The sequence below is a fragment of the Pogoniulus pusillus genome, chromosome 26 (assembly GCF_015220805.1).
Source record: "Pogoniulus pusillus isolate bPogPus1 chromosome 26, bPogPus1.pri, whole genome shotgun sequence".
Taxonomy (NCBI): domain Eukaryota; kingdom Metazoa; phylum Chordata; class Aves; order Piciformes; family Lybiidae; genus Pogoniulus; species Pogoniulus pusillus.
This window is the reverse complement of record NC_087289.1, coordinates 12,421,019-12,448,788: the sequence shown is the minus strand read 5'-3', so window position 1 is coordinate 12,448,788 and position 27,770 is coordinate 12,421,019. Positions and strand designations below refer to the sequence as shown.

Genomic DNA, 27,770 nt, shown 5'->3' with positions numbered 1-27,770 from the left:
AACATCTTATAAGCAGCACATGAGTCATCTTGGCGTTCATTTGGAGCGCATCGAAAATGTAAATTGCCACTGAATTATTCTTGTGTTGAGAGGCAAGGCTTAGAAACCTCCAATTCCTACTTCAAATGGAATTTATGAGAAGAAAAATGTACACCTTTGCCTTTCAGAGGAGAGTGTTGTGCAGGCTACCTATTGCTTTTTCTATGGCTTTGACTACAGGCTACATAAACAAGGACTAACAACTCCTGAGCAGCGTTTGCGTTCCTCTTTAGAAGCATTTGATATTGGTCTTTGCTGGGACAAGGAATAGAAATCCCCCCTCCCCCCCCCCTTTTTTTTTTGTCATTTTACTAAAGTTCTCCTGGATTTTACAAGCCATCCAATACATCCTTAAAAAGCTTTAAAACAATTAGTGATAAAATCTAAACCAAACATAAATCTGTCAGCTTCTCTGTTCTCTGGCCCAAAGGAAGCGATCCAGACATGACTGTCAGCAAGATAGCAACTGCTGGGAGGGCTACAGCTCGTTATTAAAAGATCAGTAGTTTGATCAACATCATATTGGATTACTCAAACTTCAATTACATGAGTACCTGAGGGCTTTAACTGGGATTTATTAGAAGACCAACTTGAAATAAACCTGCCGTTGTTACATACCAGATCTTTGAAAGACTCACCTGAGAACCATATTATAACAGTTCCCATCCCGACGGAGATTTGATGTCAGCCACAGAGTTCAAAAACAAGTAATGAAAATGGAGCAACCAAGTGATTCATTTGATGTCATTTTTAATCTCAGGAATAAGGAAAAAAGAGTGGTGTGGGGGGGCAGAAATCTTCTGTGCCTGGTGACGTTGTTCGTTAGGGTCTGGGTCTGGCAGTTGGCATGGATGGGTCTGGGAAGTGTTAATGCCACTTCTCCTTTCTTATGATCAAATCTCTGCAGAGTCATGACCCATACAGGTCACAAAGAAGCAGATCAGGAAAATCTGTGTAACGTGCTGTCTGTTACTCACTGGTGATTTATGATGCAGATCAGCCTGGAGCTGTCATATCTCCAATGTGACAGCTTCTTGAGAAGGCACTGTATGAACTCACGGCTGCAGAGCAATGTCAGGGAGCCAGATTTTACAGATCATGCTGTGCACTGGTCCAGGTGACATTGGCATGGAGGTAGAGCTTGGTGGCTGAATGGTGTGTTTGCTGTCCCTATTTTGCTGGGAGTCTTGTCGCTGAAGTGCAGTGCCAGCATGTTTCCTGTGCTGAAAGCACAGTTCTGACCGGCAGTCGTTTCCCCCAAACCAATTATTCCCAAGGTTGGTTTCTGTTCCAGTCAGTTTGCCAGACAAGTCTATCCATGTGATGTCTTCAAACCTTTTACCAACCCAAGCAGGACATTTGTCACAAACAGCACTCATGTTTCCAACCAGCAGAACGTATGTACTTTAAGCTGGAAATGTCAGATTAGGAAGGTGTTTTCATGGTTATCATTTTCTTTTGCATATTTTACCTTATGTGTGTGGAAAAGCCATTTCTCTCTGCATCCTGCAGCAGTGGGGACGCTTACTGAGCTCAGCAAGTGGGCATTAATATTGCTGCTAACAAAAACTAGATGTTCTCATCAGATTAGTCATTTTTCTCTTTTATTCCATAACTGTTTTTTCAAACTGCCATATCCTGCCGAGAGAAGATGCTGATGGCCCAGCGTATAAACCTCTTTAGCGTGTCTCAGATTTCAATCCGCACGAGGAGTTTGGGCTAGATCATGCTGTTGCTTATTAAGTACATCTTCTCATGGAGATCTTTTCCTCCTTTGCCACCCTCCAACCTCCCAGCGTGGCACAACTGAATTGTGCTGAGGAGCTATATTTAAAACCTGATAGCCCACAACGAATTCTCCTTCTGCTCCACATCAGAAAAACTTGCAGTGTTGTGGGGAAGCTGCTGATGTTTGTGATCTCAAAGCTTTTCTCTGAAGCAGAAATTACACCAAACTTTAATTCTTTGTTTTCAGCCTACACTGCTGTGGCATGCAGGCAAGAGGTCACAGAATCACAGGTCAGAAGAGACCTCCAGGATCATCAAGTCCAACCTACCACCTAACCCTTCTGGTTAACTAAACCCTGGCACTAACTGGAGCAGGCACTGGAACAGGTTCCCCAGAGAGGTTGTGGAGTCTCCTCTCTGCAGCCTTTCAAGGCTGGTCTGGATGCGTTCCTCTGTGATCTCTGTTAGATTGTGTGGTCCTGCTCTGGCAGAAGGGTTTGAATCATAGAATCATAGAATCAACCAGGTTGGAAGAGATCTCCAAGATCATCCAGTCCAACCTATCCCCCAGCCCTATCTAATCAACTAGACCATGGCACTAAGTGCCTCATCCAGTCTTTTCTTGAACACCTCCAGGGATGGTGACTCCACCACCTCCCCAGGCAGCCCATTCCAATGGGCAATCACTCTTTCCATGAAGAATTTCTTCTGAAGGCCCAGCCTAAACCTGCCCTGGCACAGTTTGAGGTTGTGTCTTCTTGTTCTGTCGCTGGATGCCTGGGAGAAGAAAACAACCCCTACCTGGCTACAACTCTTTTCAGGTAGTTTAGAGAGCAATAAGGTCTCCCCTGAGCCTCCTCTTCTCCAGGCTCTTCCAACCCCACTGTTGCCAACTGAGACACTTCTTTTCTTCAGGAGGCAGTAAAATTAACGAGGCTATTTTCTGCAGTACATAATCAGTCACACTGTTGTTTGGATTGCTGCTCCTCAGACTCTACTCCCTTGTTTTTTCATGTGGCAATTCACTCGTCCTGGCACTAGTCTTCCACCAAGTGTCTATGTCCATCTGTGTGGGTTTCATATTGATGTGAACTGGAGGCACCAAGGCCACAGACTCACCAAAATGCTTATTAGTATAACACCACTGTGGCAGCTGGTAACCCTGTCAGTCTTCCTTTTTGCCTTTACTTTGCTGAAATCCTATGTACCACTCCCAGCTTCAGAAATGGATTGTTGTGGGTTTTTTCCCTTCTGAGAAAAAGAGTGGAGAAAAAAGCAGGGATCTGCTCAGTGAAAAGATGGAGCAAAATGTTTCTTCACGCCTGTGTTGTGTGAGGTCGGTCCGTGAAATTACCATGTTCCTCCCTTCAATCCTATACCCTCATTTCCTTGCAGATATGTGGCCTCAATAATTGCTTAGAACTCATATATATGTGTGTGTGTGTGTGTGTATATTTAATGAAGAATGCCTTGAAACTCTAATTAGGGCTGCTTGACTCTAAAGCAGTTTACATATCACAGGCTTACCCAGCTATCAAACAGATGCTTCTCTTTTTTTTTTTCCCCCTTCCTTTCCACTGACATTTTCATTTTCTCTGCATATTTTGAGGACTGAGCAGTGATGTGTTTTGACTCCTGAGGCTACAGACGATATCAAAATGAGGATTAGAAATGAAGCTTTACCTGTCAATTAAGTTGTTAAGCTTGTCCTCCACAGCGTCTACACTTTCAGACGGCCTGTTTATTGAATTTGAAATAGTTTTCATTCTTGACCTTGTTTAAATTGAATGGACAGTTCTAATTATAAGCCTCAGAGTTTTCAGCTGCAACATATGGTTTGCATATAGAGTTGAGGATGAAGGGCTTTTGGCTGTTTATTGAGCTAAACCTCTGTTAAGTATCTTGGGAGAGATTGACATGTCAGGCGTTGAGAGTAAGCAGAAGTCAGCAGTGGGGATATTGGCTAGTTTTGTCGCTCTGTCCAGGAGACCTGCTCTTGAGGGACATCTGAGAAATGAGCTGTGATTGCAGGATCCAGTGACTGGTGTAGAATAGGTCACCATTGTCAATGGCTGTATTGTGCCACTGTGATGGATTAGGAACTTCCCTCCCCCAAACTACTGCAATTTACTAGACTAGCTCAGAGGACTTGCAAGTAAGATGAAGCTAAATTTACAGCAAGGCAAAATTTGCAAGCACACATACACAATATATTTACAAGTACAGAATCACAGGATGTCAGGGGCTGGGACCTTGAACGATCATCCAGTCTGACCCCCTGCCAGAGCAGGATCATCTATAGCAGATCACAGAGGAACATGTGCAGGCGGGTCTTGAATATCTCCAGAAAGAGAGACTCCACAACCTCCCTGGGCAGCCTGTTCCAGGGTTCTGTGGTCCTCACAGGGGGGGAAAAAATCCTCATCTTTAAATTAAACTTCCTGTGCCTCAACCTCCACCTATTGCCCCTTATCCTGTCAGTGGGCATCACCCAGCAGAGCCTGGCTCTAGCCTCCTGATCAAAGATCATATTCCGTGATTCTGTGCTCCCTGGGCAACCTGTGCCAGTGTCTCACCACCCTCACTGTCTAAAACTTCTTCCTAACATCCAGTTTAAATCTTCCCTCTACCAGTTTAAACCCATTATTCCTTGTCCTGTCATTACAATACCTTGTCAATAGGCCCTGCCTAGCCTTCTTGTGGACCCCCTTCAGATTCTGGAAGGCAGCTACAAGGTCTCCTCCAAGCCTGCTCAATGTTTCACAGTACCACCTTGGTTGCTCTCCTGTGGTTCTCTCAGTCTAAAGACAGCTAAACCAGGAACTGAGAGAATGGAAACCCAACCTAGGCATAGTTAGAAGTCATTGATGCTACCTGGAAAAACATCTGAAATGTAGGGCAGGGTATCAACTGCAGGGTACCAAATTCCTCTCCAGAGTGTGACCGAATCGCTGGGGAGGTGTAAAGGAAGGTGACAGAGGGAACGGCAGCGAAAGCAGTACAAATGTGGGTTTGGTGCTATCGATTTGCAGGGAAAGGCAAATCATCAGGTAACTCAGAGAGCCTGCTTGTGTGCATGGCTAATTGGACAGCCCTGCCAAAAGAGATGCTGGTCAAAGCTGCTTTGTCCTTAATCCTGGGCAAGGAAGAAATGTAGTGGAAAACTCTCTGTGCTAACAAGGGTCCTCTTTCATTGCGGAGTCGATTCGCAGGGACTAAATTGGGTAAGGAATCTCTTAAGCCATGCCTTTTAACCAGTCTCTTCTCAGATGTGACATGCTCCTTTCAGGACAGCTGGCTGAAGCTATACCATTAATTAATTTTGTTGTAGCCAGCTTGCCTCAGACACCTGTGACTTACTGAAATTTAAGTAAGCTTCAGCAGCAATTGGAGCTAACCTGGGTGACTTTGAATGGGAGCAGACAATGGATGCTCATATAATCCATTGGAGGGGCCAGGAAAGGGCAGAAACAAATAGCTGAGGAGCGAAAATAAAAGCCTGGGAGCGCTAACAATTCAAAATGACCCAGCTGGCTCTGCAGGAGCACATTTATCTGTGCTGAAAGCTGTTTCACCAAGGTGTTTTAACATCAGGCTCTAGCAGACCACTCAGAAGAGCTTGTAGCATATTTATGCCTTTTTTTTTTTGGCCTTTTTTTTTTTTTTTTTTTTGTGAAGCATAAAAAAATACCACAAGCCCTAAACTAGAGGCATGGCAATTTGAAATCTCACAGCTATCAAAAGCTGCTCTTTTCCCTCTTTGCTACTGACTTTAACAAAAAGAGAAATATGTTTTCATAGAATCAACTGGGTTGGAAGAGACCTCCAAGCTCATCCAGTCCAACCTAGCACCCAGCCCTATCTAATCAACTAGACCGTGGCACTAAGTGCCTCATCCAGGCTTTTCTTGAACACTTCCAGGGGTAGTGGCTCCATCACCTCCCTGGGCAGCCCATTCCAATGGCAAATCACTCTCTCTGTGAACTTGAGACTGAAGGAGGAGTCAGGCAATGGAGTAGGTGGTGGAGTCGCTGTCCCTTGGGGGGTTTGAAAACTGACATGGTATTCAGGGCATGGGTTATCAGGCATGGTCGTGGTGGGTTGACAGCTGGACTTGATGATCTCAGAGGTCTTTCCCAACCTTAATGATTGTATGTTTCACTCTCTCATTTCTACTGAAATGAACAGAAATTCTACTTTTTCCTGTTGAATTTTAGACTTCTTTTTTTTGTTTTCTTTGACCAGACTTTCTGTTTTTGTTCCTGGAGTCAAAACAAATGTCAGACTTCCTTCACCATGGGGAAAATAAATGGGTAAATATTTTTCTAGCAGCAGGAGTTTCAAAACTCCTCCAAACAAACTTTTAAGCCTCAAAAACCACTTCGGTAAAACAGGAGACCTCAGTTTAAAACCTTCTGCTTTCAGGAGCAAATTGTCCCACTTAATAGCAAGTACATTTGTGAGTGGATTCATGCTGGTTGTCAAATTAGGGACATTTTCAAACTCAAGACTTGAAGAGCTGATGTGAGTTAAAGGAAGCTGTGGGCTGAATCCATCATAAATGTATCTACTTACAGCAATAGTCTCTTGTATTTCATGTTCTACGTCCACTCTGACTTTGTGATCAGCCTATGAATGGTTGGGAAGCAAACCTGTTTCCCTTTCTTCCCTTAAGTATATAAATTATTTCACTTAGAAACAGGCTAATGTGTAAAATCTGCCATGGAGATTAGTGGGGAAAGACCATATGATATTTTCACTTTGTAACTTGTGTGAAGTTTAAACATCCTTTGGAATACAGAGAAGAGACTAATCACAGCCCCGTTACAAATAACAGAAGGGAAAGCACTGTCATACAGCTTTGTTGAGCTTAAATATCATGTGAAATAGCAAACAATAAGGGAGTTCTCATGTCAGATGCACTAAATGATCTGCTGCTAAAGAGATGAGGAGGGCAAGGCAGTGGCACACCAGATTTCTGTTGTTACTTCCAAACAAACGTTTGAGTTGAAGGGTTTAGCCACTCCACAGCATTTTAAATACAGCCACTTAAGGTTTCTCACTGTGGCTCTTTCTTCCCTGTTTCTCTATTGTAGTTATTACTCACTGACCCTTGCAATATTGTGGGGACTGAGACCCACAGAGCTCCCTGGATTAAGAAACAAAACTGTCATTAACTGTGTTTTAAGAGTAGTGTCCAGTTCTGGGGAACTCAATTCAGCAGAGATGTTGAGGTACTGGAAGGTGTCCAGAGAAGGACAACGAAGCTGGTGAGGGCCCTGGAGCACAGCCCTGTGAAGAGAGGCTCAGGGAGCTGGGGGTGTGCAGCCTGCAGAAGAGGAGGCTCAGGGCAGACCTCATTGCTGTCTACAACTACCTGAAGGGAGGCTGTAGCCAGGTGGGGTTGGGCTCTCTTCTCCCAGACAGCCAGCAACAGAACAAGGGGACACAGTCTCAAGTTGTCCTAGGGGAGGTCTAGGCTGGATGTTAGGAGGAAGTTCTTGCCAGAGAGAGTGATTGGCATTGGAATGGGCTGCCCAGGGAGGTGGTGGAGTCGCTCTGCCTGGAGGTGTTGAAGCAAAGCCTGGCTGAGGCACTTAGTGCCATGGTCTGGTTGATTAGATAGGGCTGGGTGCTAGGTTGGGATGGATGATCTTGGAGGTCTCTTCCAACCTGCTTGATTCTATGACTCTATAACCCTGCTTCCTCTTTCTGCTCATGACTTATGTTTTTTTAATAATTGTTATAATTATTTTTACTTCCAATCTAACTTTAAAACCATCAACAGAAACTATCCTCTAAGTGAATGCAAGTAAGGTTTTGTATTTCCCTACTTCTGCAGTGAGCTGGGGGTGTTGTGGTGACTGGAAAATGGATGTGTGTGTATGTGTGTGCCGTCCATTCCAGTTTGCTGTAGTGTTTCTTAGGCATCTGGTAAAAAGGATCTAGTTATGCTTCTGTGGATGTCATCTGGGCCACATCCACATATGGTATGGTGGTGGTTTGGGCCTCTGTGCGTTCTAGCATGTACCCAGAGCATGGTTCTTATATCAGCTGCCAGCTGGACAGAAAGATTTTACATCCACATCTGCTCTTGGGTGTTTGTGGTGTGGGTGACTCTCACAACTATTTGGTCTCTGCTTTTCTTCTTGCCAGAGAAAAGAGGTTTGGCCAGAACTAACTAAATAATTCTCAGATCAGGTGGTCAGTACTGTCCAGCTCTGGTTTCCTTCTCCAGCAGTGCTGGGGCACTGTGAAGAGGGTATTTCTTCTCTGCTTGTCCATCAAAAAATGCTGGCTTCAGTCAGTTATCAATCTGTGCATGTCTTTTACAGTTGAGGGAGTGAGAAACATTTCATTTAACAAGATTAAAGGAACTTACCTCAGGTTGCACCAGAGGAGGTTCAGGTGGGGCACTAGGAAAAATTTGGTCACTTGAAAAGGGTTGCCAAGCCCTTGAGCAGGCTGCCCACAGCAGTGGTGGCATCACCATCGCTGGAGGCATTTAAAAGCTGTGTAGATGTAGTATGGGTTAGTATTGGGAAGCATGGGTTAGTGGTTGGACTTAACCTTAAAGATCTCTTCCAACCAACACAGTCCTGTGATTTCTATTTTGTCATCCAGAAGAAATGCCACTGGCTCCATGAAGCCAGCTGAGAGGTGCTCTGCCACCCTGTGCTTGCTCATGACCAAGTGTCCTTGATGTAAATGCCATCCCTGGGATACCCTTGGCACTATCTCTTTCCTCTCAAAATAGCCAGCCTGAGGAAGGGTCTGCAGTAGAGGCTGTACTTTAAAATGCCTTTCACCTTTCATTGCACTAAAAATGTGCAAGCAGGAAAAGTGAGCAATAAACTTAATAAACAAGACTATTTTGTCTTGTACTTTCAGAGCAGCTGCACGCATGTGCAGAGGGCATGTGAAAAGTGATAGAAGCTGTAAATAATGACTTGGGGAGGAATTGCATTAGAAAGTAAAGCAGGCTTGCCTGTCAGTGTTTTTGCAGGCACTTGGAGATGTGAAGTGGCAGCTGTCCTGCTCCAGAGCCCAAATGTATGTATATGCTTACAGAGGGTCATGGATGCATCCTTGCAGACCTGTGGGAGAGTGATCGTGGGAGCAGTCACTGCAGAAATTGCTAGACAGGTTCCTTGGCTAAAAAGGCTTTAAAAGGAAAGAGAAATTGGGATTGCATGATGTGCCTGTCCAGTGGTTACAACAAACCAACATTTCTGAGTCCCTCTGGAGGCTCATGATCCTTCAGGTATTTGTTATGTGCAGGTTTAAGGATGTACTTGGTTTGCTCACAGCTCTGTCTTGCATAATGTGGCCAGAAGAGAGGGGAAAGATAAAAATGGAGAGGCTACTGCAGACATTCATTCCTACTGCCATCACAATTGTGGTTTGTTTTTTTTTCCTTTCTCTTGGGGTTTCATTCTCCTTGTTGTTTACATTTCTTAATGGTTTAAAAAGCTAAGCAGTTAGCAGGGAATTGATCTGGCAACATCTTGCTTTTTTTGTTTCCTTTATAGAAAAATGATTGCAGGTTCACTAATTGTCTGTGTTTAACACTGCTGTCAGTCTGTTTCTGAGGAGCTGATTGATCGTAGCTGTTCCAAACGTTTTAGTAACGACAAGAGAAAAGCAACTGAGGTGATGACCCTGAATTCCAAACAAGCAATCACACAGCAGGTTTTGGGCAGGGAAATTGGACTGTTATCAATGTGGCCCATCAAATCAATCTGGGACAAACTTCCTTGAAGATCAGCAAAGCTTCCATTCACAGTTATGGGGGACTTCAAAATCTGTGACTCCATCTGCCCTTGGGAAGGGCACAGGGTTGGCAGCAGGTTGTACATTTGAATGCCACAACCTCTTTTCTTCTCTTTGAGACTTGAGGTGTTGCATCCTTTTGGGATGGAGGAAAGGTCAGTGTTCCGTTGAGATATGCAGAGTTTAGTCCAAATGCTCAGATATCAGAAGCATGAGGAGCTCAGAAAGGTGGAGGTGGAGGTGCCCAAAATGCTCTACATCTTGGGAACTTACAGGGTTGACTTTTGGCTTATGTGGCTGGCCATAAGGCTGTTCCTGCTATGCTGTTCACAGGATATCAGGGGTTTGAAGGGACCCAAAGAGATCATTGACTCCAGCCCCCCTGCCAGAGCAGGACCATACAAGCTGTGTATCAAGAACAGTGTGGCCAGTAGGACAAAGGAGGTTATTCTGCCCCTGTACTCAGCACTGCTCAGGCCACACCTTGAGTGCTGTGTCCAGTTCTGGGCTCCTCAGTTCAAGAGAGGTGTTGAGATACTGGAACCAGGCAGTCAGCTATAGAACAAGGGGATATAGTCTCAAGTTGTGCCAGGGGAGGTCTAGGATGGATATTAAGAGGAAGTTCTTCACAGAGAGAGTGATTGGCATTGGAATGGGCTGCCCAGGGAGGTGGTGGAGTCACCGCCCCTGGAGGTGTTCAGGAAAAGCCTGGCTGAGGCACTTAGTGCCATGGTCTGGTTGACTGGCCAGGGCTGAGTGGTAGGTTGGCCTGGCTGATCTTGGAGGTCTCTTCGAACCTGCTTGAGTCTTTTCTATTCAGATACAATCTTCCATAATCCCATAATGTTCTAGAATTAAAATGATTTAATATTTCTGGATTTCTTTAATTTTTACTATTTTGATAGCTTTGCAATTCTAGGATAAGTTTCTCTTTCTAGAGATTCCCATGGAGAAAAGGAAATGGCTCCTTCCCTAGCTGTAAGAGCACAAGCTGTCGCTTTGCTGTTGTGCATGCACTTTGCTAGTGTATAAATGTAAATACAAAAGTCCAAGTAAATTAGACTTTAAAAACTTTGAAGTGCAGTCCAAGCATTTAGATTAATGTCTGCTTTGCAGACTGCTCCCCAGACAAAAATAATTGCAGCATTTTTCTTCTGTAACTGGGGGGCGAAGCTGTTTCCTGCCCTTGAGACGTCGAGACGTTGCAAGGCGACTGCAGGTTGCTGCCTTCTTGATTGTATCTCTGATATGTGAAGGGATCTTTCAACACATAATCCTTACAATATTGATCTTGCAGAGGAAGCCTGAGACTAGAAGGGATCGTCTGTCATCAAACGTGCCACTCACCTGGCATCCAGGGTAGACGGTGCCAGAGTTGTGTTGCAGTCTGTGCTAGCTGGAGCCTAGCTGGGATATTTTGGTGAGAGGAATTAGGTGATAGGCTATGAAAGGGAACCAATGGTGATGTCTGCTGCACTCATAGGCTTGCTGAGACGTATAAGAACAAGAACATAAATATTTGTAGATAAGAGTATCCCTTTGGCTTTTAGGCTGCACCTTTTCTCTCTAACCCGCTCTCGGTATGACTAACCCTTCTGCTTCCTAAAGCCTCTGGCCAACCCTCTAAATTCACCTTGCACGTAAGGCAAAGTCTGGAATAAAAGGTAGAGGGGTGGGAAGAAGGTGGAAGGGTGCTTGGGAATTCCTCCTGGGGACTCTGGTTTCTGGGAGGGCTGTTGTGTTTCTCTATTACCTTTAACTTGTCTATAGCTGTACATGTTGTAAGTATCTGCTTGTATCTTGTGCTAAGCTGTAAATACAAAGCTTCATTCTTCCAATTTCCAGTTTGGCTAAGTCTAGTCTGGGTGATTTTCTTAAGTGTGGGGGGCAGGTAACACCCCAATCATCACACAGCCTCATTCCCTGGAGGTGTTCAGGAAAAGACTGGATGAGGTGAGGCGGTGACGCACTTAGTGCCATGGTCTAGGTGACTGGATAGAGCTGGGTGCTAGGTTGGACTGGATGAGCTTGGAGGTCTCTTCCAACCTGTTCAAGAAAAGACTGGATGAGGCACTCAGTGCCATGGTCTGGTTGATTGGATAGGGCTGGGTGCTAGGTCGGACTGGATGATCTTGGAGGTATCTTCCAACCTGGTTGATTCTATGATCTCACATCTGCTCATGCTGTAGGGAGTCTCAGGGTGGGCTTAGTATAGTTTATACATACAAATATTTTAGGGTCTTTTAGTTTTCAGTTAGTTGTATGCCCTGTCAGCAATACAATTGCCTTCTGGTCCTTGGAGCTGTGGCCATGTGAGGGAAATGCCATTGAAAGAAGTGCTGGAGCTTCTGGCTGTGGAGCTCCCTCTTAAACCAAATCGCTTCTTGAAACATTTAAATAAAGACTAATAAATGGAGTTAATTCCCAATGCTCACTTTTATTAGCTGGGCTGTTATTTTTTCTCCTCTGTAACTGCTGATATCCCAACTGTAAACTGCATTTGGTATAGTAGAGAAATTCTGCAGCTGATCATAGCCTGTAAAATTTATATACCAACGCTCCCCCTATTTGAGTTTATTGAGGTATAAATAGTAGAACATGTTGTGCTCTATAGTTCAGCTGCTTCCTTGTTATATTTTTTCTGAGCCTTTTCTTTTTTTTTGCTTATTTGATTCCTCTGATACTCAAATACAAACAGTTGCCTGGGTTTGATTTCATCCTGGCATTTTCCAGCAGGCTATTTCTTAGCAGCATAGAATTTGACGAGAGGAAGAACATTCTCTGTTTACAGTTTACATTTTAAAAAGGCAAAAAAAACCCCTTCTGTTTGAAGAAAGACTCTTCCAGATGTCTCCAGGCAGTAGGAAATGTATGTAGCATACAGTGTAATAAAAGAGCAAATACAGCAGAAGGATTGAAAAGTGGTGCACGTTAGCAAATGGTCTGAATTTAAATGGCATTCAGCAACAGGGTTGGTGTTGACTCACACACTCAGTTTAGGTGAGTAAGGTTCATAGAGTACATCACAGAATGGTTTAGGTTGAAAGGAACCTCAAATATCATCCAGTTCCAACCTCCTGCTCTAGGCAGGGACAGCTCTCACTAGAACAGGTAGCTCAAGGTCTCTTCCAACCTGGCCTTGAACACTTCCAGCGAGGTTGTGGAGCACAGAAGCACAGAATTTGATTTTTGATCACATTCTATGCTCCACTACCTCCCTGGGCAACCTGTGCCAGTGTCTCACCACTTTCATTGTCACAAACTTCTTCCTAACATCCAGTTTAAATCTCCCCTCTGCCACTTTAAACCCTTGCTGCCTCTTCCTGTCATTACAGGACCTTGTAAATTGTCCCTCCCCAGCACTCCTGTAGCCCCCTTCAGATACAGGAAGGCCACTATAAGGTCTTCTCGAAGCCTTCTCTTCTCCAGGCTGCAGAGCTCCAACTCTTGTAGCCTGTCCTCATAGCAGAGCTGCTGCAGCCCTCTGAGCATCTTGGTGGCCTCCTCTGGACTTGCTCCAACAGTTCCATGCCCTTCTTGTGTTGGGGGCTCCAGAACTGCACACAGGACTCCATGTAGGGTCTGAGGAGAGCAGAGCAAAGGGGCAGAGTCCCCTCCCTTGCCCTGCTGGCCACACTGCTCTTGCTGCAGCCCAGGGCTCAGTTGCTGCCTAGGCTGCACTCACACTGCAGGCTCCTGTTGAGCTTTTCATCCAGACCCCTAGGGCCTTTTTTTTCAGGGCTGCTCTCAGCCATTCTCCACCCAGCCTGTATCTCTGCTTGGGATTGTGCCGACCCAGGTGCAGGACCTTACACTTGGCCCTGTTGAATGTCATGAGATTGGCTTGGGCACACCTCCCCAGCCTGTCTAGGTTCCTCTGGGTGAGCTGAGATTATGCTATGGAAGGTCAGGTGAGCCCCAGCAAGCCCAAGGGACAAGTGTCACAGAGGATGTGGCACAAAATCATTGTTCTTTTCAAAAGCAGTATCTGAACTGTCTGTGCATTCAGTGGTTGAGGAATGTTGATTGAGAGCCTGGGCTCTGATCTTTTGTGGCTTCTTTCCATTTATGCCAGTGGTATGTGCTTGGACCCTCAAGAGCACCTGCTAATAGGATCAAAGACCTGATGCAAAAGGCAATTGCAAGGTTTTGCATAAGCCACATGTTTGACCAGTGATACCTGCAAGCTTACCCTAGTTCTGTCCCCATGCTTTCCCCTTGGCCCCAAGCAAACAGCTGTGTCGCAGATCGCTCCAATTAGCAAGGACTTCAGAAGTAGAGGCTACACAGGCAGTGCCTGCAGGAACTTGGCAAAAAACCCACCACCAAAATCTCAATTTTCTTTGCTCTGTTTACAGCGCAGGAGCAAAGTAAACAACCCCCAGCCCGAGCATCGCGGTTGCTTTATGTATGAGCTACGTGCTGCCAGGAGAGCCAGGGCATGCCTTTGCTGAGCTGTTTTGTAATTCTCATCACCTTCCTTCCCTCTCCAGATGTGGATGAGTGCACCATGGTGAATGGTGGCTGCCAGCAGAGTTGTGTCAACACCCATGGCTCCTTCTACTGCCAGTGCCAGGCGGGATTCAGGCTGCACGCCGATGGGCGCACGTGCATAGGTGAGTGAATGTTAACAAGCACTTCAGCTACTTCAAGCCAGCTTTAGCAGAGAAAAACACAGCTTTGTGTACGTGCAAAGGCTGGCAGAGTTGGCCAGTTTGAGTTTTGACTGATTCACAAAGGATTCACCTGGGCTACTGTATCCAGTCCTGGAGCCCCCATTACAAGAGGCATGTGGACATGCTGGAGTGTGTCCAGAGAAGGGTTATGAGGCTGATCAAAGGACTGAAGCACCTCTCCTATGAGGAGAGGCTGAGGGAGTTGGGGCTGTTCAGTCTGGAGAGGAGAAGGCTCCAAGGTGAACATATTGTGGCCTTTCAGTATCTTAAGGGGGCCTACAAGAAAGCTGAGGGGGGGGTGGGGTTTGGGCTTTCAGGTAGTGATAGGACTGGGGGAAATGGAACAAAGCTAGAAATGGGGAGATTCAGCCTGGATGTTAGGAAGAAGTTCTTCGGTATGGGGGTGGTGAGATGCTGGAAGGGATTGCCCAGGGAGGTGGTGGAAGCCTCATCCCTGGAGGTGTTTAAGGCCAGGCTGGATGAGGCTCTAGACTTTGCTTTGATCCATTCCCCCCAGTCCTGTCACTCCCTGAGAGCCTAAAAAGAGTGGAATGGCATCAGCTGAAAATTCCTCCAAGGCATATTACAGGAATGTTTAGTTTGTGCTAATCCTTTTAGCTGATGCAGGAGGTGTCCATGCTTGTGAAGCTGGAAGTTTTGAGCACTCTTCCTGAGATTTTGCTCATATTGTGGGCTGATAATTAGGGTGCTATAGATTTGCAAAAGCTCCTTGCTCCCACAGAGGTTCCACCTCCTTAGATCCATTCTTTATATCAGTCTTTACAAGACTGTGGCTTGTAAAGCAGTGGCTCCTGAACATCTGAGATACAAAGATGCTGAGGGGACTGGAGCATCTCTCTGTCAAGAAAAGGCTGAGAGACCTGGGGCTGTTTAGCCTGGAGAAGAGAAGATTGAGAGGGGATCTTATAAATGATTCCTCTATCTGGGGAGGAATAACAGCAGGCACCAGTACAGGTTGAGGTTGCCCTGCTGCAAAGCAGTTCTGTGGAGAAAAACCTTGAAGTGCTGGTGTGCAGCAGATTGTGGCCAAAAGAGCCAATGACATCTTTGGGTGCATCAGGAAAAGTGTGGCCAGCAGGTTTAGGGAGGTTCTGCTCCCCTTCTATTCTGCCCTGGTGAGGCCACACCTGCAATACTGTATCCAGTTTTTGGCTCTGCAGGTAAAGAGAGACAGGGACCTGCTGAAGAGAGACCACTGGGGAGCCGTGAAGGTGACTGGAGGACCTGAGTGTCTGCCCTATGGAGAGAAACTGAGAAACCTGGGGCTGTTTAGTCTGGAGACTGAGAGAAGATCTGATCAATGTGTATAAATACCTGAGGGGTGGGTGTCAAGTGGCTGGGGACAACCTCTTTTCACTGATCCATAGCAATAAGACAAGGAGCCACAGCTACAAATTGGAACATAGAAGGTTTCATCTTAACATGAGGAGAGACTTCTTTACAGTGAGGGTGACAGAACTTGGAGCAGGTTGCCCAGAGAGGTTGTGGAGTCTCCTTCTCTGGAGATGTTCAAAACCCAAATGGATGTGATCCTGGGCAACCTGATGTGGCTGGGTGAATGTGTCTTAGCAGAGATGTTGGACTAAACAATCTCTTCTGCCAAGCAACCAGCAACAGAATGAGGGGACACAGTCTCAAGTTGTGCCAGGGGAGGTCTAGGCTGGATGTTAGGAGGAAGTGGTTGGCAGAGAGAGTGATTGGCATTGGAATGGGCTGCCCAGGGAGGTGGTGGAGTTGCTGTCCCTGGAGGTGTTCAAGAAAAGCCTGGATGAGGCACTTAGTGCCATGATCTGGTTGATTGGCCAGGGCTGGGTGCTAGGTTGGACTGGATGATCTTGGAGGTCTCTTCCAACCTGGATGATTCTATGATCTGCAGAGGTCATTTCCAACCATTCTGTGATTTATCCACTGAAGTTCTGTTTGCAACATCTCAATTACAACTGATACCAAATTTCCCTTGCTCATCCAGCAAAACCCTCTAGGCACTTCTATGTGATGCACCCAAATGAAACAGAAGACAGCACAACCAAAAGAGGTTGCAAACCAAATGGATCAACTTGCATTAAATCAGTCCTAAAGCTCAATTCCTGAATACTTATAGAGCATGAGCTGACTGCAAGTGGCATCTTAGCAGCTGTTCTGCTAATCAGAGAATCATTCTGGCTGGAAAAGACCTGAACAATGCTCACAGTTGTGCTGACAGACATCTACTGCTGGTCAGGGGTATCCTATTCCAAGAAACAAGCATTAGAAATGAGTAGGAAGAGGATGAATATGATCCCAGAGACTAACAGCCTGGTTTTCAAATTTGGGTGAAAAGCCACTGAGGTACAATCTGGGAGCTTATCTCATGTGTGGTCATGTAACAAGAGCACCATGGAGCTCAGCAGTTCAGCCCATGGCACAATACCTGCTGATGTGCTGCTGGTGGAGAGCATTGCCATTAAAAATGCCAGGTTGGACTCCTTGTAGAGGCAATTCATAGAATCAGTCAGGGTTGGAAGGGACCATAAGGATCAGCCAGTTCCAACCCCCTTGCCATGGCCAGGGACACCCTACCCTAGAGCAGGCTGCCCACAGCCTCATCCAGCCTGGCCTTAAACATCTCCAGGCATGGGGCCTCAACCACCTCCCTGGGCAACCCATTCCAGCCTCTCACCACTCTCATGCTCAACAAATTCCTCCTCACCTCCAGGCTGAATCTCCCCACCTCCAGCTTTGCTCCATTCTCCCTAGTTCTGTCACTCCCTGATATCCTAAAAAGTCCCTCCCCAGCTTTTTTGTAGTCCCCCTTCAGATCCTGGAAGGCCACAAGGTGGTCACCTGGGAGCCTCCTCTTCTCCAAACTGCACAGCCCCAACTCTTTCAGTCTGTCCTCATAGCAGAGCTGCTGCAGCCCTCTGAGCATCCTCATGGCCCTGCTCTGGACACGCTCCACCATGTCCACATCTCTCTTGCAAGAGGGACTCCGGAGCTGGATGCAATACTGCAGATGAGGTCTCACCAGAGCAGAGGGGGAGAATCACCTCCTTTGAGCTGCTGAGTTAATGCAGAGTTAATTCTGTATGCTGATAAAATAATAACAATAATAATAATGCAAGCAAAGAGGCTGTCCTTGTGTTGCAGTTCAATCAGTGCAAAAGTCAAGTAGCTGAATTCTGCAAAAAGGATTAAAATGTTCTCTCCTGTGAGGAGAAGAAGAGGAGGACATCATCTGTTTAAATTTTTAAGCCTGGTTTTAGGTAATATGAGAAGAAAAGTCAAGTATGGGCAGAGCACATCTGCAGAATAAGTTCACTCACAGTTTGTTCATTGTTTCAGTTCTTGCACCAAGTCCCTTGGTTGTGCTTAGCATCGGCCAAATATGTCATCGGTCACTCCTGGTATTATCACAGCAATAAATTTGCTGCTGCAACTTGAACACAAGCTGTCCCTGTGCTCAAGCTGTGGGAATAATGGGGTTTATTTAAAGAACTTCCCCTCTTAGGTTTGTTGGTATTGCCATGTACAGAGACTCTTGGTGTTTTGGATGCCAGCTGCAGTTAATCATAGGATCAGAATCTTTAAGGTTGGAAAAGACTTCTAAGATCATCAAGTCCAACAGCCAACCCAGTACCACTAAGCCCTGTCCCACAGTACCACATCTACATGGGGGTTATTTAATGCCTCCAGGAATGGTGACTCCTCCGCCTCCCCAGGCAGCCTGTTCCAGTGCCTGACCACTCTTTCAGTAAAGAACTTTTCCTAATATCCAATCTAAACCTCCCCTGGTGCAACTTGAGGCTGTTTCCTTTTGTTCCTTAGGAGAACAAACCAGCCCCCACCTGGCTACAACCTCCATTCAGAAAATTGTAGAGGGCAATGAGGTCTCCACTTAAGTCTCAGTCTTTTCTTGGTTATCTTAGTTGAAGAAGGAATGGGTAGGGAAACACCAACATGAGAAAGAAAAAGTAATGTAACACCTAAGTGGTTTATATTTGACTAGAAACAAAAATGGGTTTCTGAAAATTAAGAGAGAAGTTTTTCTCTCTGATTGGATCTGACCAGGGAAGAACCCGAAGTGACAGATGTGACATTTGTGATGTGTTAGCCTCTCAGTATAGGCTTGTTTTTAGCTGTGGTGGAGAGGAAATTCTATACTAAAAAGGACTAAAGTGGCTTTTGGGATGCCAGGAGGATAGGGTGTGAGGGAGCTGGGGCTGTTCAGCCTAGAGAAGAGAAGGCTCTGGGGGGACCTTAGAGCTGCCTTCCAATACCTGAAGGGATCCTCCAGGAAGGCAGGAGAGGGAATTTTCATAAGGGTGTCTAGCAACAGGACAGGAGGTGAGGAAGAGTAGGTTTAGAGTGGATCCTAGGGAGAAGTTCTTCAGTATGAGTCTGGTGAGACTCTGGAGTAGGCTGTCCAGGGAGGCTGTGGATGCCTCCTCCCTGGGGGTGTTCAAGGCCAGGTTGGATGAGGCTTTGAGCAGTGTGCTAGTTTGAAGCTATCTGGAATATTTTGGTGAAAAGAATGAGATGCTAGGCTGTGAAAAGGAACCAGTGGTGATGTCTACTGCACTCATAGGCTTGCTGAGATGTATAAAAACAACACAAACATAGATAACAGAGTTGCTCTCTGGCTTTGAGCTGCCTGTGCTTTTCTCCCTAACCTGCTGTCTAATCCCTCTGCTTCCTAACCCCCCTGGCTGATTCTCCAAACTCACTTTGAACGTAAGGCAAAGTCCAGGATAGGGCAGAGGGGTGGAAAGGAGGTGGAAGGGCAGTTGGGAGCCACTCCTGGGGACTCTGGTTTCTGGGAGGGCTGTTGTGTTTCTGTATTACTTTTTAACTTGTCTGTTTCTGTCTATAGATGTAACTGTTATAAATGTCTGCTTCTATATTGTGCTAAGCTGTGAATATAAAGCTTCATTCTCATTTCCAGCTTGGCTGAGTCTAGTCTGGGTGATTTCATGAGTGTGGGGAGGTGGGTAACACCCAAAGCATCACAAGCAGCCAAGTCTGATTGAGAGGCAACCCTGCCTGTAGCAGGGAGGTCGAAGTAGATGGTATCTAAGGTCCCTTCTAACCTAAGCCATTCCATGATAAACACCAAAGGCAGGTATTACCTCTGTAGTATGTAAAACCTTCCATGATCACAGAATAGTAAAGTTTGCTCATGGCACAAATAATCAAGCAGCTCAGTTTGGGGTTGTCCTACCCATGAAGGTTATCAGAAAGTGGATTTTTACTCAGCAAATACCAGTATTCACAAGAAGCTGTTAGAAATACTTGGCACAGTGCAGAGTTCTCTTTGCAGTATCTCAGAAATTATCAAGCAGAAACCAAAATAAATCCTGAGAAGAGAGACAGGACTAAGTTTCAGAGAGAGCTGCTATCATGATAATGGATCTGCACAATACTGAGTGGAGGATATTGAGCTCAGTTTCAGCTGTTTAGGCAAGACACCAAAATAAATGGCTATAATAAGCTCTCATGCACTGGAGCACAAGACAGTTACTAATTGATGAGGACAGAGAGAAGCTTTTTGTACAAACCAGTAATCCAGGAGTGCTTAGCACTGGAATGGGGGCACTAACTGCTTGCACTGACCATTGTGGATGGAGTTAGGCTCTTCTGCTGCACCGGTTTGTATATCCATTTTGAGCACCTTACTGAGCTTATTTCTTGATCAGATAAGTGAATCATACGATCAAGCAGGTTGGAAGAGACCTCGAAGATCAGCCAGTCCAACCTAGCACCCAGCCCTAGCCAGTCAACCAGACCATGGCACTAAGTGCCTCAGACAGGCTTTGTTTGAACACCTCCAGGGACGGTGACTCCACCACCTCCCTGGGTAGCCCATTTCAATGCCAATCACTCTCTCTGCCAACCACTTCCTCCTGACATCCAGCTTATACCTCCCCTGGCACAACTTGAGATTGTGTCCCCTTGTTCTGTTGCTGATTGCCTGGTTCCAACCAGGGCTGCAGAGCCACAAAAATGACTAAGGAAATGGAACATCTTCCTTATGAGGAGAGCCTGAGGGAACTGGGGCCTGGAGAGGAGATGACTAAGGGGTGACCTCAGTCATGTTTGTATTTATGTAAGGGGTGAGTGCCAGGAGGCTGGAGCCAGGCTGTGACAGGACAAGGGGCAATGGGTGGAAGCTGAGGCATAGGAGGTTCCATGTGAACCTGAGGAAGAATTTTTTTCCCTGTAAGGGTGACAGCACTGGAACAGGCTGCCCAGGGAGGTTGTGCAGTCTCCCTCTCTGGAGATATTCAAGAACCATCTGGATGCATTCCAGTGTGATCTGCTCTAGATGTTCCTGCTCTGGCAGGGGGGCTGGACCAGATGATCTTTCAAGGTCCCTTCCAGCCCCTGACATTGCATGATTCTGTAAGGATCCCTTTAGAGAGGCTTTTCAGATGAACCCAGGCCAGTTTTCTGTTACGCTCTTTCTTTCCACGTCGTCTTTTGCTTTTTTGGCAACCCTCTCTTTCTGGGAGCCAAAATGCCAAAATCACTTTTGAGAGGGAGCAGATTTTGCAGCCTTGATGGCTTGGAAGTCTCCCATACATAAGGAAGTGGATTGATCTTCTTGTAAGATATTCAGCTTACATCTGAAGAGTCAAAACCTAAGATAAGCTACTTGGTGGTGTGATTCAGAGGAAGATTACTGAACTGGTGTTGCAAGCTCTCTTCAGCAAGCCTGGTCCTCCTGCCACATCATCACTGTGCATCTGGGATCCTGACTAACTGCATTGCTAGTATGAACCTCAAAATGCTTTGACAAGATCAGCTTGCCATTCCTCCTGCTCTTGTTAGAAACCTCCACTCGAAGGCAAACAACCTCTAAAATGGGTTGGTTGCCTTGTTCAGTGACTAGGGAGCGAAAGGAAAACTTCTCTTGAATCCTTTGATGATCTCTGATACTTTGTGCCATGCCAGAATCTTGTCATTTTCAGTGCTCCTTTTCTTTTCTTAGAGTTTTGGTCTCACAAATTTTGCTCAGTATTGAATTAATATTTTTTTTAGCTGTATGTGCCAGACTGAACGTTCACTACAAATGAGCTAATTAGAGTAACCAAAGGTAGTGCTGTCCAATTTTGTTGTGTCTTTCATGCCTTGATAAGTTCATGGAATGAGTTTAACTTCATTAACGTTTAACCAACAAGTGCCTGGAAGGCAGGAACTCAGAACATCCTTATTGTAGTGTTGGGCTGTGGGTTTGGAACTGATATAAATTCATTGTCTTTACTGGAGTTTATTCCTGTTTGAGCAGCTAGAATTGAAAGCAGAGCAGTGTCTTTAGACCCCGATTCATCTCTGATGCCAACTGTTATCTTTGATGTCTGCCTTGCTGTTAAAAAAACTGTTGAGATGCAGGTTTTTATGGAGACTTTCACACAGTTAATAGAGGAAGTAACAAAGAAGCTATCTCAAATCTATAATCTGTGTTTTTCTATGTAAGTAAAAGCACAGCGTGCCTGAAGTTGCGTTTCTTCACATGAATGAGGTTGGATTTCAGGTGGTGGAAAACATTAGTGTGAAGAGGCTGCACTGTTCTAACCCCCTGGTTGCTGTCTGTGCACCTAACTCTGGCTTCCTACTCGGGGATTTTGTACAGGTGTGATTGGTACAGAAAATAATGGGGTGAGAAATTTCTCAACCATGGACAGATCCTTGTCTTGCTTGCAGCATGCATCCCAACACTGTCCCCTTTTCTGCAATGCCACCTCCCTCATTCAGCATTGCTGAACATTGTCCTTGGGAAATAGCTTGCCAGAGCTCTACCATCTCTGCAGCAGGGCAGGTTTTGTTTTCTACCCTGTGGTGTTCCTCAGGGATCTGTGTTGGGACCACTTGTTTTTAACATCTTTATTGGCAACCTTGGTTTGGGTATAGTGAGTGTCATCAGTATGTTTGCAGATGACACCAAGTTAGGTGGCAGTGTTGATTTGAATGAGGGTAGAAAGGGTGTTCAGAGGGACTTGGATAGGCTGGATCCTTGGTTCAGGCATAGTGAGTGTCATCAGTATGTTTGCAGATGACACCAAGTTAGGTGGCAGTGTTGATTTGAATGAGGGTAGAAAGGGTGTTCAGAGGGACTTGGATAGGCTGGATCCTTGGTTCAGGCATAGTGAGTGTCATCAGTATGTTTGCAGATGACACCCAGTTAGATGGCAGTGTTGATTTGAATGAGGGTAGAAAGGGTGTTCAGAGGGACTTGGATAGGCTGGATCCTTGGTTCAGGCATAGTGAGTGTCATCAGTATGTTTGCAGATGACACCCAGTTAGATGGCAGTGTTGATTTGAATGAGGGTAGAAAGGGTGTTCAGAGGGACTTGGATAGGCTGGATCCTTGGTTCAGGCATAGTGAGTGTCATCAGTATGTTTGCAGATGACACCCAGTTAGATGGCAGTGTTGATTTGAATGAGGGTAGAAAGGGTGTTCAGAGGGACTTGGATAGGCTGGATCCTTGGTTCAGGCATAGTGAGTGTCATCAGTATGTTTGCAGATGACACCCAGTTAGATGGCAGTGTTGATTTGAATGAGGGTAGAAAGGGTGTTCAGAGGGACTTGGATAGGCTGGATCCTTGGTTCAGGCATAGTGATTGCCATCAGTAAGTTTGCAGATGACACCAAGTTATGTAGGGTAGAAAAGCTTTTTAAAGGGATTTGGATAGGCTAGATCAATGGGACAACATTAATGGGATGAGTTTCAACAAGGCCATGTGCCAGGTCCTGCATTTGAGTCACAACAACCCCAAGCAACCCTGCATGCTTGGGGCAGTGTGACTGGAGAGCTGCCTGGCAGAAAGGGACCTGGGGGTTCTACTAGATAGGAGCTGAATATGAGCCAGCAGTGTGCCCAGGCAGCTGAATATGAGCCAGGAGAGTGCCCACATGGCCAAGAAGGCCAGCGGCATCCTGGCTTGGATTAAAAATTATGTGTCCAGCAGGAGCAGGGAGATGATTGTCCTCTTGTACTTGGGTCTGGTGAGGCCACACCTTGAGTATTGTGTTCAGTCTGGGGCACTGCAATACAAGAGGGATGTGGAGGTGCTGGAGCAGGTCTAGAGGAGGGCAACAAAACTGGGGAAGGGCCTGGAAAATAAATCTGATGAAGAGTGACTGAGGGAGCTGGGGATGGTTAGTGTGAGGAAGAGGAGGCTGAGAGGAGATCTCATTGCTGTCTACAACTACATGAAGGGACATTGTGGAGGGGCTGCTGCTGGGCTCTTCTCACAGGTAATTGGAGACAGAACAAGGGGCAGTGGCCTCAAGCTGAGGATGGGGAGGTTTAAATTGGACATTAGGAAAAAGATTTTCATGGAGAGAGTGGTCAGGGACTGGAATGAGCTGCCCAGGGAGGTGGTGGAGTCACCCAGCCTCGATGTGTTTAAGGGTGGTTTGGAGGTGGTGCTTAGGGCTATGGTTTAAAGCGGATCTTGTAGAGTAGGGTTCTAGGTTGGACTTGGTGACCCTGAGGGGCTTTGCCAACCTGCATGATTCTGTGAAAGCAGAAGACATGCCATGTTTCTGCCTGAACCCCACATATCTGCTCAGGTCTCCAGCCACAAGCCTCTTTGAGAGAGGTGGAATTAAACCCATGACAGGGCTCTCCCTTCTCCTGATCCAAGACGTGCTGCCGGTGCCTGGCAGCTCAAGCACCATCTATCTTGTTCCTTTCCCACCAGCATCTTTGGTGGAGTCTGGCACCTCCCCTCACATAGCCCATATGATGCTTCCACAGCAGACGTGATGAACCTGGCCATGGCTGCTCTGGGGTGATCCCTGGTTCCCCAGCCACCATCAGACCCCCATGCTGGGCCATGCTGCCATACTGGTGCCTGCTTTTGGGATGAGAGTTTGCACCCATCCCATTGTGGCTTCAAAGCCTTCAACATTCCCAGCATGACAGGTTGCTGCTTATCTCCCCTTCCATCCAAACTGGCTCATGCCCAGAAGGGGAAGGAGAAAATGGCACTGCTGAAAATCGAGATGTATTTTCTGTCACTTGGAGCTGATTTAAGGTGGTTTTCATCTTCTGAAATGTTTTCATCTCATTTGAATATTCTTGCTGAAAAACAAGTCCTTGGATACAAATGTGCAGCAGGCTTGGAGTGTCTGAGGTCCACTGTATCCTCTGGGGAAACGGAGCTGCTTTCAAGTGGTGTTACTGACTGAGCAGGAGGTTTGCAGGCACAGGTGAAGCTCAGAATGCGGGGTCAGAGGCAGTGAGGCTCTCCTGCCTGCTGCCGTGTGTGCATCCATGAGAATACATAAATTTGCTTTCCTTTCTTGTCTTTTTAACACGGGGCTGCACAAACTGGGGATCTGCTAACAGGTAACACAGGGTGAACGGCATCCTACAGCAGCTTTTGTGGCTAAGGTTTCTTTAATTCATTTATCTGTGACAGGCATTAACAGGAATATTCCTGAAGTAAGTATCAAAGCTCTTTGCTGACTTCGCTGGGTCCAGAGTTTTGTGCTTTCCATGAGGGACCGAATCATCTTCCCAGCCACTTGTGGAGAGCATAGAGACATAGAATAGTTTTGCTTGGAAAAGACCTCTAAGATTGTTGAGTCCAACTGTCAACCCACCACCACCACAGCCCTTAGACCATCTCGTGAAATGCCATGTTTACATGTGTTTTGAACAGCTCCAGGGACAATGACTCCCTGGCACAGTGCCTGACCACTCTTTCAGTAAAGAAATTTGTCCTAATATCAAACTTTAACTCCCCTGGTGCAACTTGAGGCCATTTCCCCCAGTCCTATCACTAGCCAGTAGGAAGAAGAGACAAGGAGTAATGGGTGTAAGCTGCAGCACAGGAGATTCCACCTCAACACAAGGGGGAACTTCTTTACTGTAAGGGTCACAGAGCACTGAAACAGGCTCCCCAGAGAGGTTGTGGGGTCTCCTTCTCTGGAGCCTTTCAAGGCCTGTCTGGCTGTGTTTCTCTGTGATCTGTGGTCCTGCTCTGGCAGGGAGGTTGGACTCAATGATCTCCTTGGGTCCCTTCCAACCCCTAATACCCTGTGATCCTGTGACCCCTACCCGCACTACTCCTTTCAGGGAGTTACAGAGCAGTGAGGTCTCCACTCAGCCTCCTCTTCTCCAGACTAAACAACCTCAGCTGCTCCTCAAAAGATTTGTTCTCCAGACCCTTTCACCAGCTTTGTAGCCCTTCTCTGGGCACGCTCCAGCAACTCGCTGTCCTTGTAGTGAGGGGCCCAAAACCAAACCCAGGATTTGGGATGTGGCCAAGCACATGCATACTGCTAAAATACAGATGGCTGCAGCCCTGCACACGCTCACACTTCCACCCATCCATCCCAGTACCAGGTCTGGTCGCTCCATCGTATTTTTACATGCAGTGTGTGAGTAGCTGTGGGTGTTTGTTAATGCCTTTTGGCAGGAGGAGGAATGTTTCTCCAGCGGCCAGGGATACACATTGAACAAAAGAGAATATTCATTTGTCTGGAGAAAAGAAAGCAGCATCTTTTAGAGATGTCCTGGAGAGCCTCTTGTTCCTTGTGGTTTACTTTGTAAGCCTGTCCTGCAGAGCTTGTGACTCCAGTCATTTTCAGCTTCCTGTGCAGGATGCTGAGGAAATCAGCCTGAAAGACAATTATCATTAGTAGTATTTTTTTTTTAATCAGTGATAAGCAGGGGCATAAAAGAAAAAAAAACCCAAGAGCAAGTGCTGGTAGGGCTGCTCTTCCCCCCCCTCCCCTTACCTCAGTGGATTCTGGAGTGCTTTGGTGCTGTCAGATCAAAGGGTGGCTGTACTTCAGTCAGCATTAAAGCTCTTAGATCTCACCTGCCTTTCGTCGACGTGGGACTGTGTGTCAGACAAGCAGCACGAACAGGATGGGGAGTAATCACACAGGGGATGGGGACAGGTGGATTTGTGAAAGCTGTTCGGTGAGGTTTGTGTATTTTTGCTGTCATTTATGTATTTAAAGTAAGAAATGAGTTTCTTGGGTTGTTGACATGCCTTTCTTCAATGCTCTCTGGGCTCCAGCCATCAATTCCTGCAGTGTTAACAAGGGAGGCTGTGAGCAGGAATGCCTTCAGCTCAGCGAAGACCGCTACAAGTGCCAGTGCCAGCCAGGCTACCAGTTGAAGAGGGATGCCAAGTCCTGTGAAGGTAAGTCACAGAATGGTGGGAGTTGGAAGGGACCTCTGAGGATCATCTAGTCCAACCTCTCTGCTAAAGCAGGTTTGCCTAGATCAGGTTGCCCTGGAATGCATGTAGTTGGGGTTTGAATCTGTCCAGAAAAGGGGTTCCTCAGCCTCTCCATCATCCTCAAATGAAATCAGTTTCAACTTAATCACAGAATGTCAGGGGCTGAAAGTGACCTCAAAAGATCATCTAGATCATCATCATTTGAGACTGATTTGCCATTGGAATGGGCTGCCCAGGGAGGTGATGGAGTCACCGTCCCTGGAAGTGTTTCAGAAAAGACTGAATGGGGCACTTAGTGCCATGGTCTGGTTGATTGGCTAGGGCTGGGTGCTAGGTTGGACTGGATGAGCTTGGAGGTCTCTTCCTACCTGATTGATTCTATGATCTGGTCCAACCCTCCTGTCAGAGTAGAATTGCCTATGCCGGATCACACAGGAATGCATGCAGATGAGTCTTGAATATCTCCTAAGTGCAAGTGAAAGCTCATGTGCTCTACTTTGGGCCCACTGCCCCTTGTCCTATCACTGGGGACCACTGAAGACAGCCCACTCCTTTCCTAACGGCCTCTACCCTTGATGCATTCATTAGATTCCCTTTCAGTCATCTCTTCTCCAGGCTATACAGCCCCAGGTCTCTCAGTCTTTCTTCCTCACAGAGATACTCCAATCTCTCAGTGTCTTTGCAGCCTACATTGGGCTCTTTCTATTACTCCTCTGTCTCTCTTGGACTGGAGAGACCAGAACTGGACACAGTGCTCCAGGTGTGGTCTCACAAGGGCCAAATAGAGGGGCAGGAGAACCTCCCTTGACCTGCTGGCTACACTCCTTTTAAAAGCACCCCGGAATACCACTGACCTTGATCCCAAGAGCATATAGCTGGCTCAGAGTGAACTTGTCCACCTGCACTCCCAAGTCCTTCTCCACAGAGCTGCTTTCCATTAACTTATGTGCTACCTGCCTGGAGGCACAGATAGAAAGCAATTTCAAAGTGCCCACGGTAGTCCTTCAGGTTGCTGCATTCATTCCTGTTTCACCCTGCTTGCCAAAAGCCGCTCTAGGAGTCGCTTATTAACAGCATTAAAATAATCTGTGTTTGAGCTGTGAAGTTCACCTTGGTTCACACCTTCAGACAAGATTTTGGCCTCACAGACTTCTGGCAGATCATTGCACTCTGACAATGATGCCATAGGTTAGGAACCGAATCGTGGTGTAATGTGAGCATTTTATTACTCATCAGGTTGTGTATAGACTTGGCAAGCACGCCCTGTTTTATCTGACATACAGCCTTTTCTTTATCTGCTCTTGGCTTATGTTCCTCCTAATTGCAGTCTGATTCATCCAGCCACCCCTC

At 46.4% G+C, this 27,770-nt stretch overlaps 1 protein-coding gene across 21 annotated transcripts in view; it reads left to right on the top strand.

Annotated features, from left to right (window-relative positions):
* Positions 1-27,770, top strand: part of LOC135186859 (multiple epidermal growth factor-like domains protein 6) — a 380,712-nt gene that overhangs the window by 177,854 nt on the left and 175,088 nt on the right. For all 21 annotated transcript variants that reach the window (XM_064164986.1, XM_064164988.1, XM_064164997.1 and 18 more), the window contains exons 6-7: positions 14,034-14,156; positions 26,256-26,381. In XM_064164986.1, the coding sequence (XP_064021056.1) occupies positions 14,034-14,156; positions 26,256-26,381 (249 nt within the window). The remainder of the gene's footprint in view (positions 1-14,033; positions 14,157-26,255; positions 26,382-27,770) is intronic.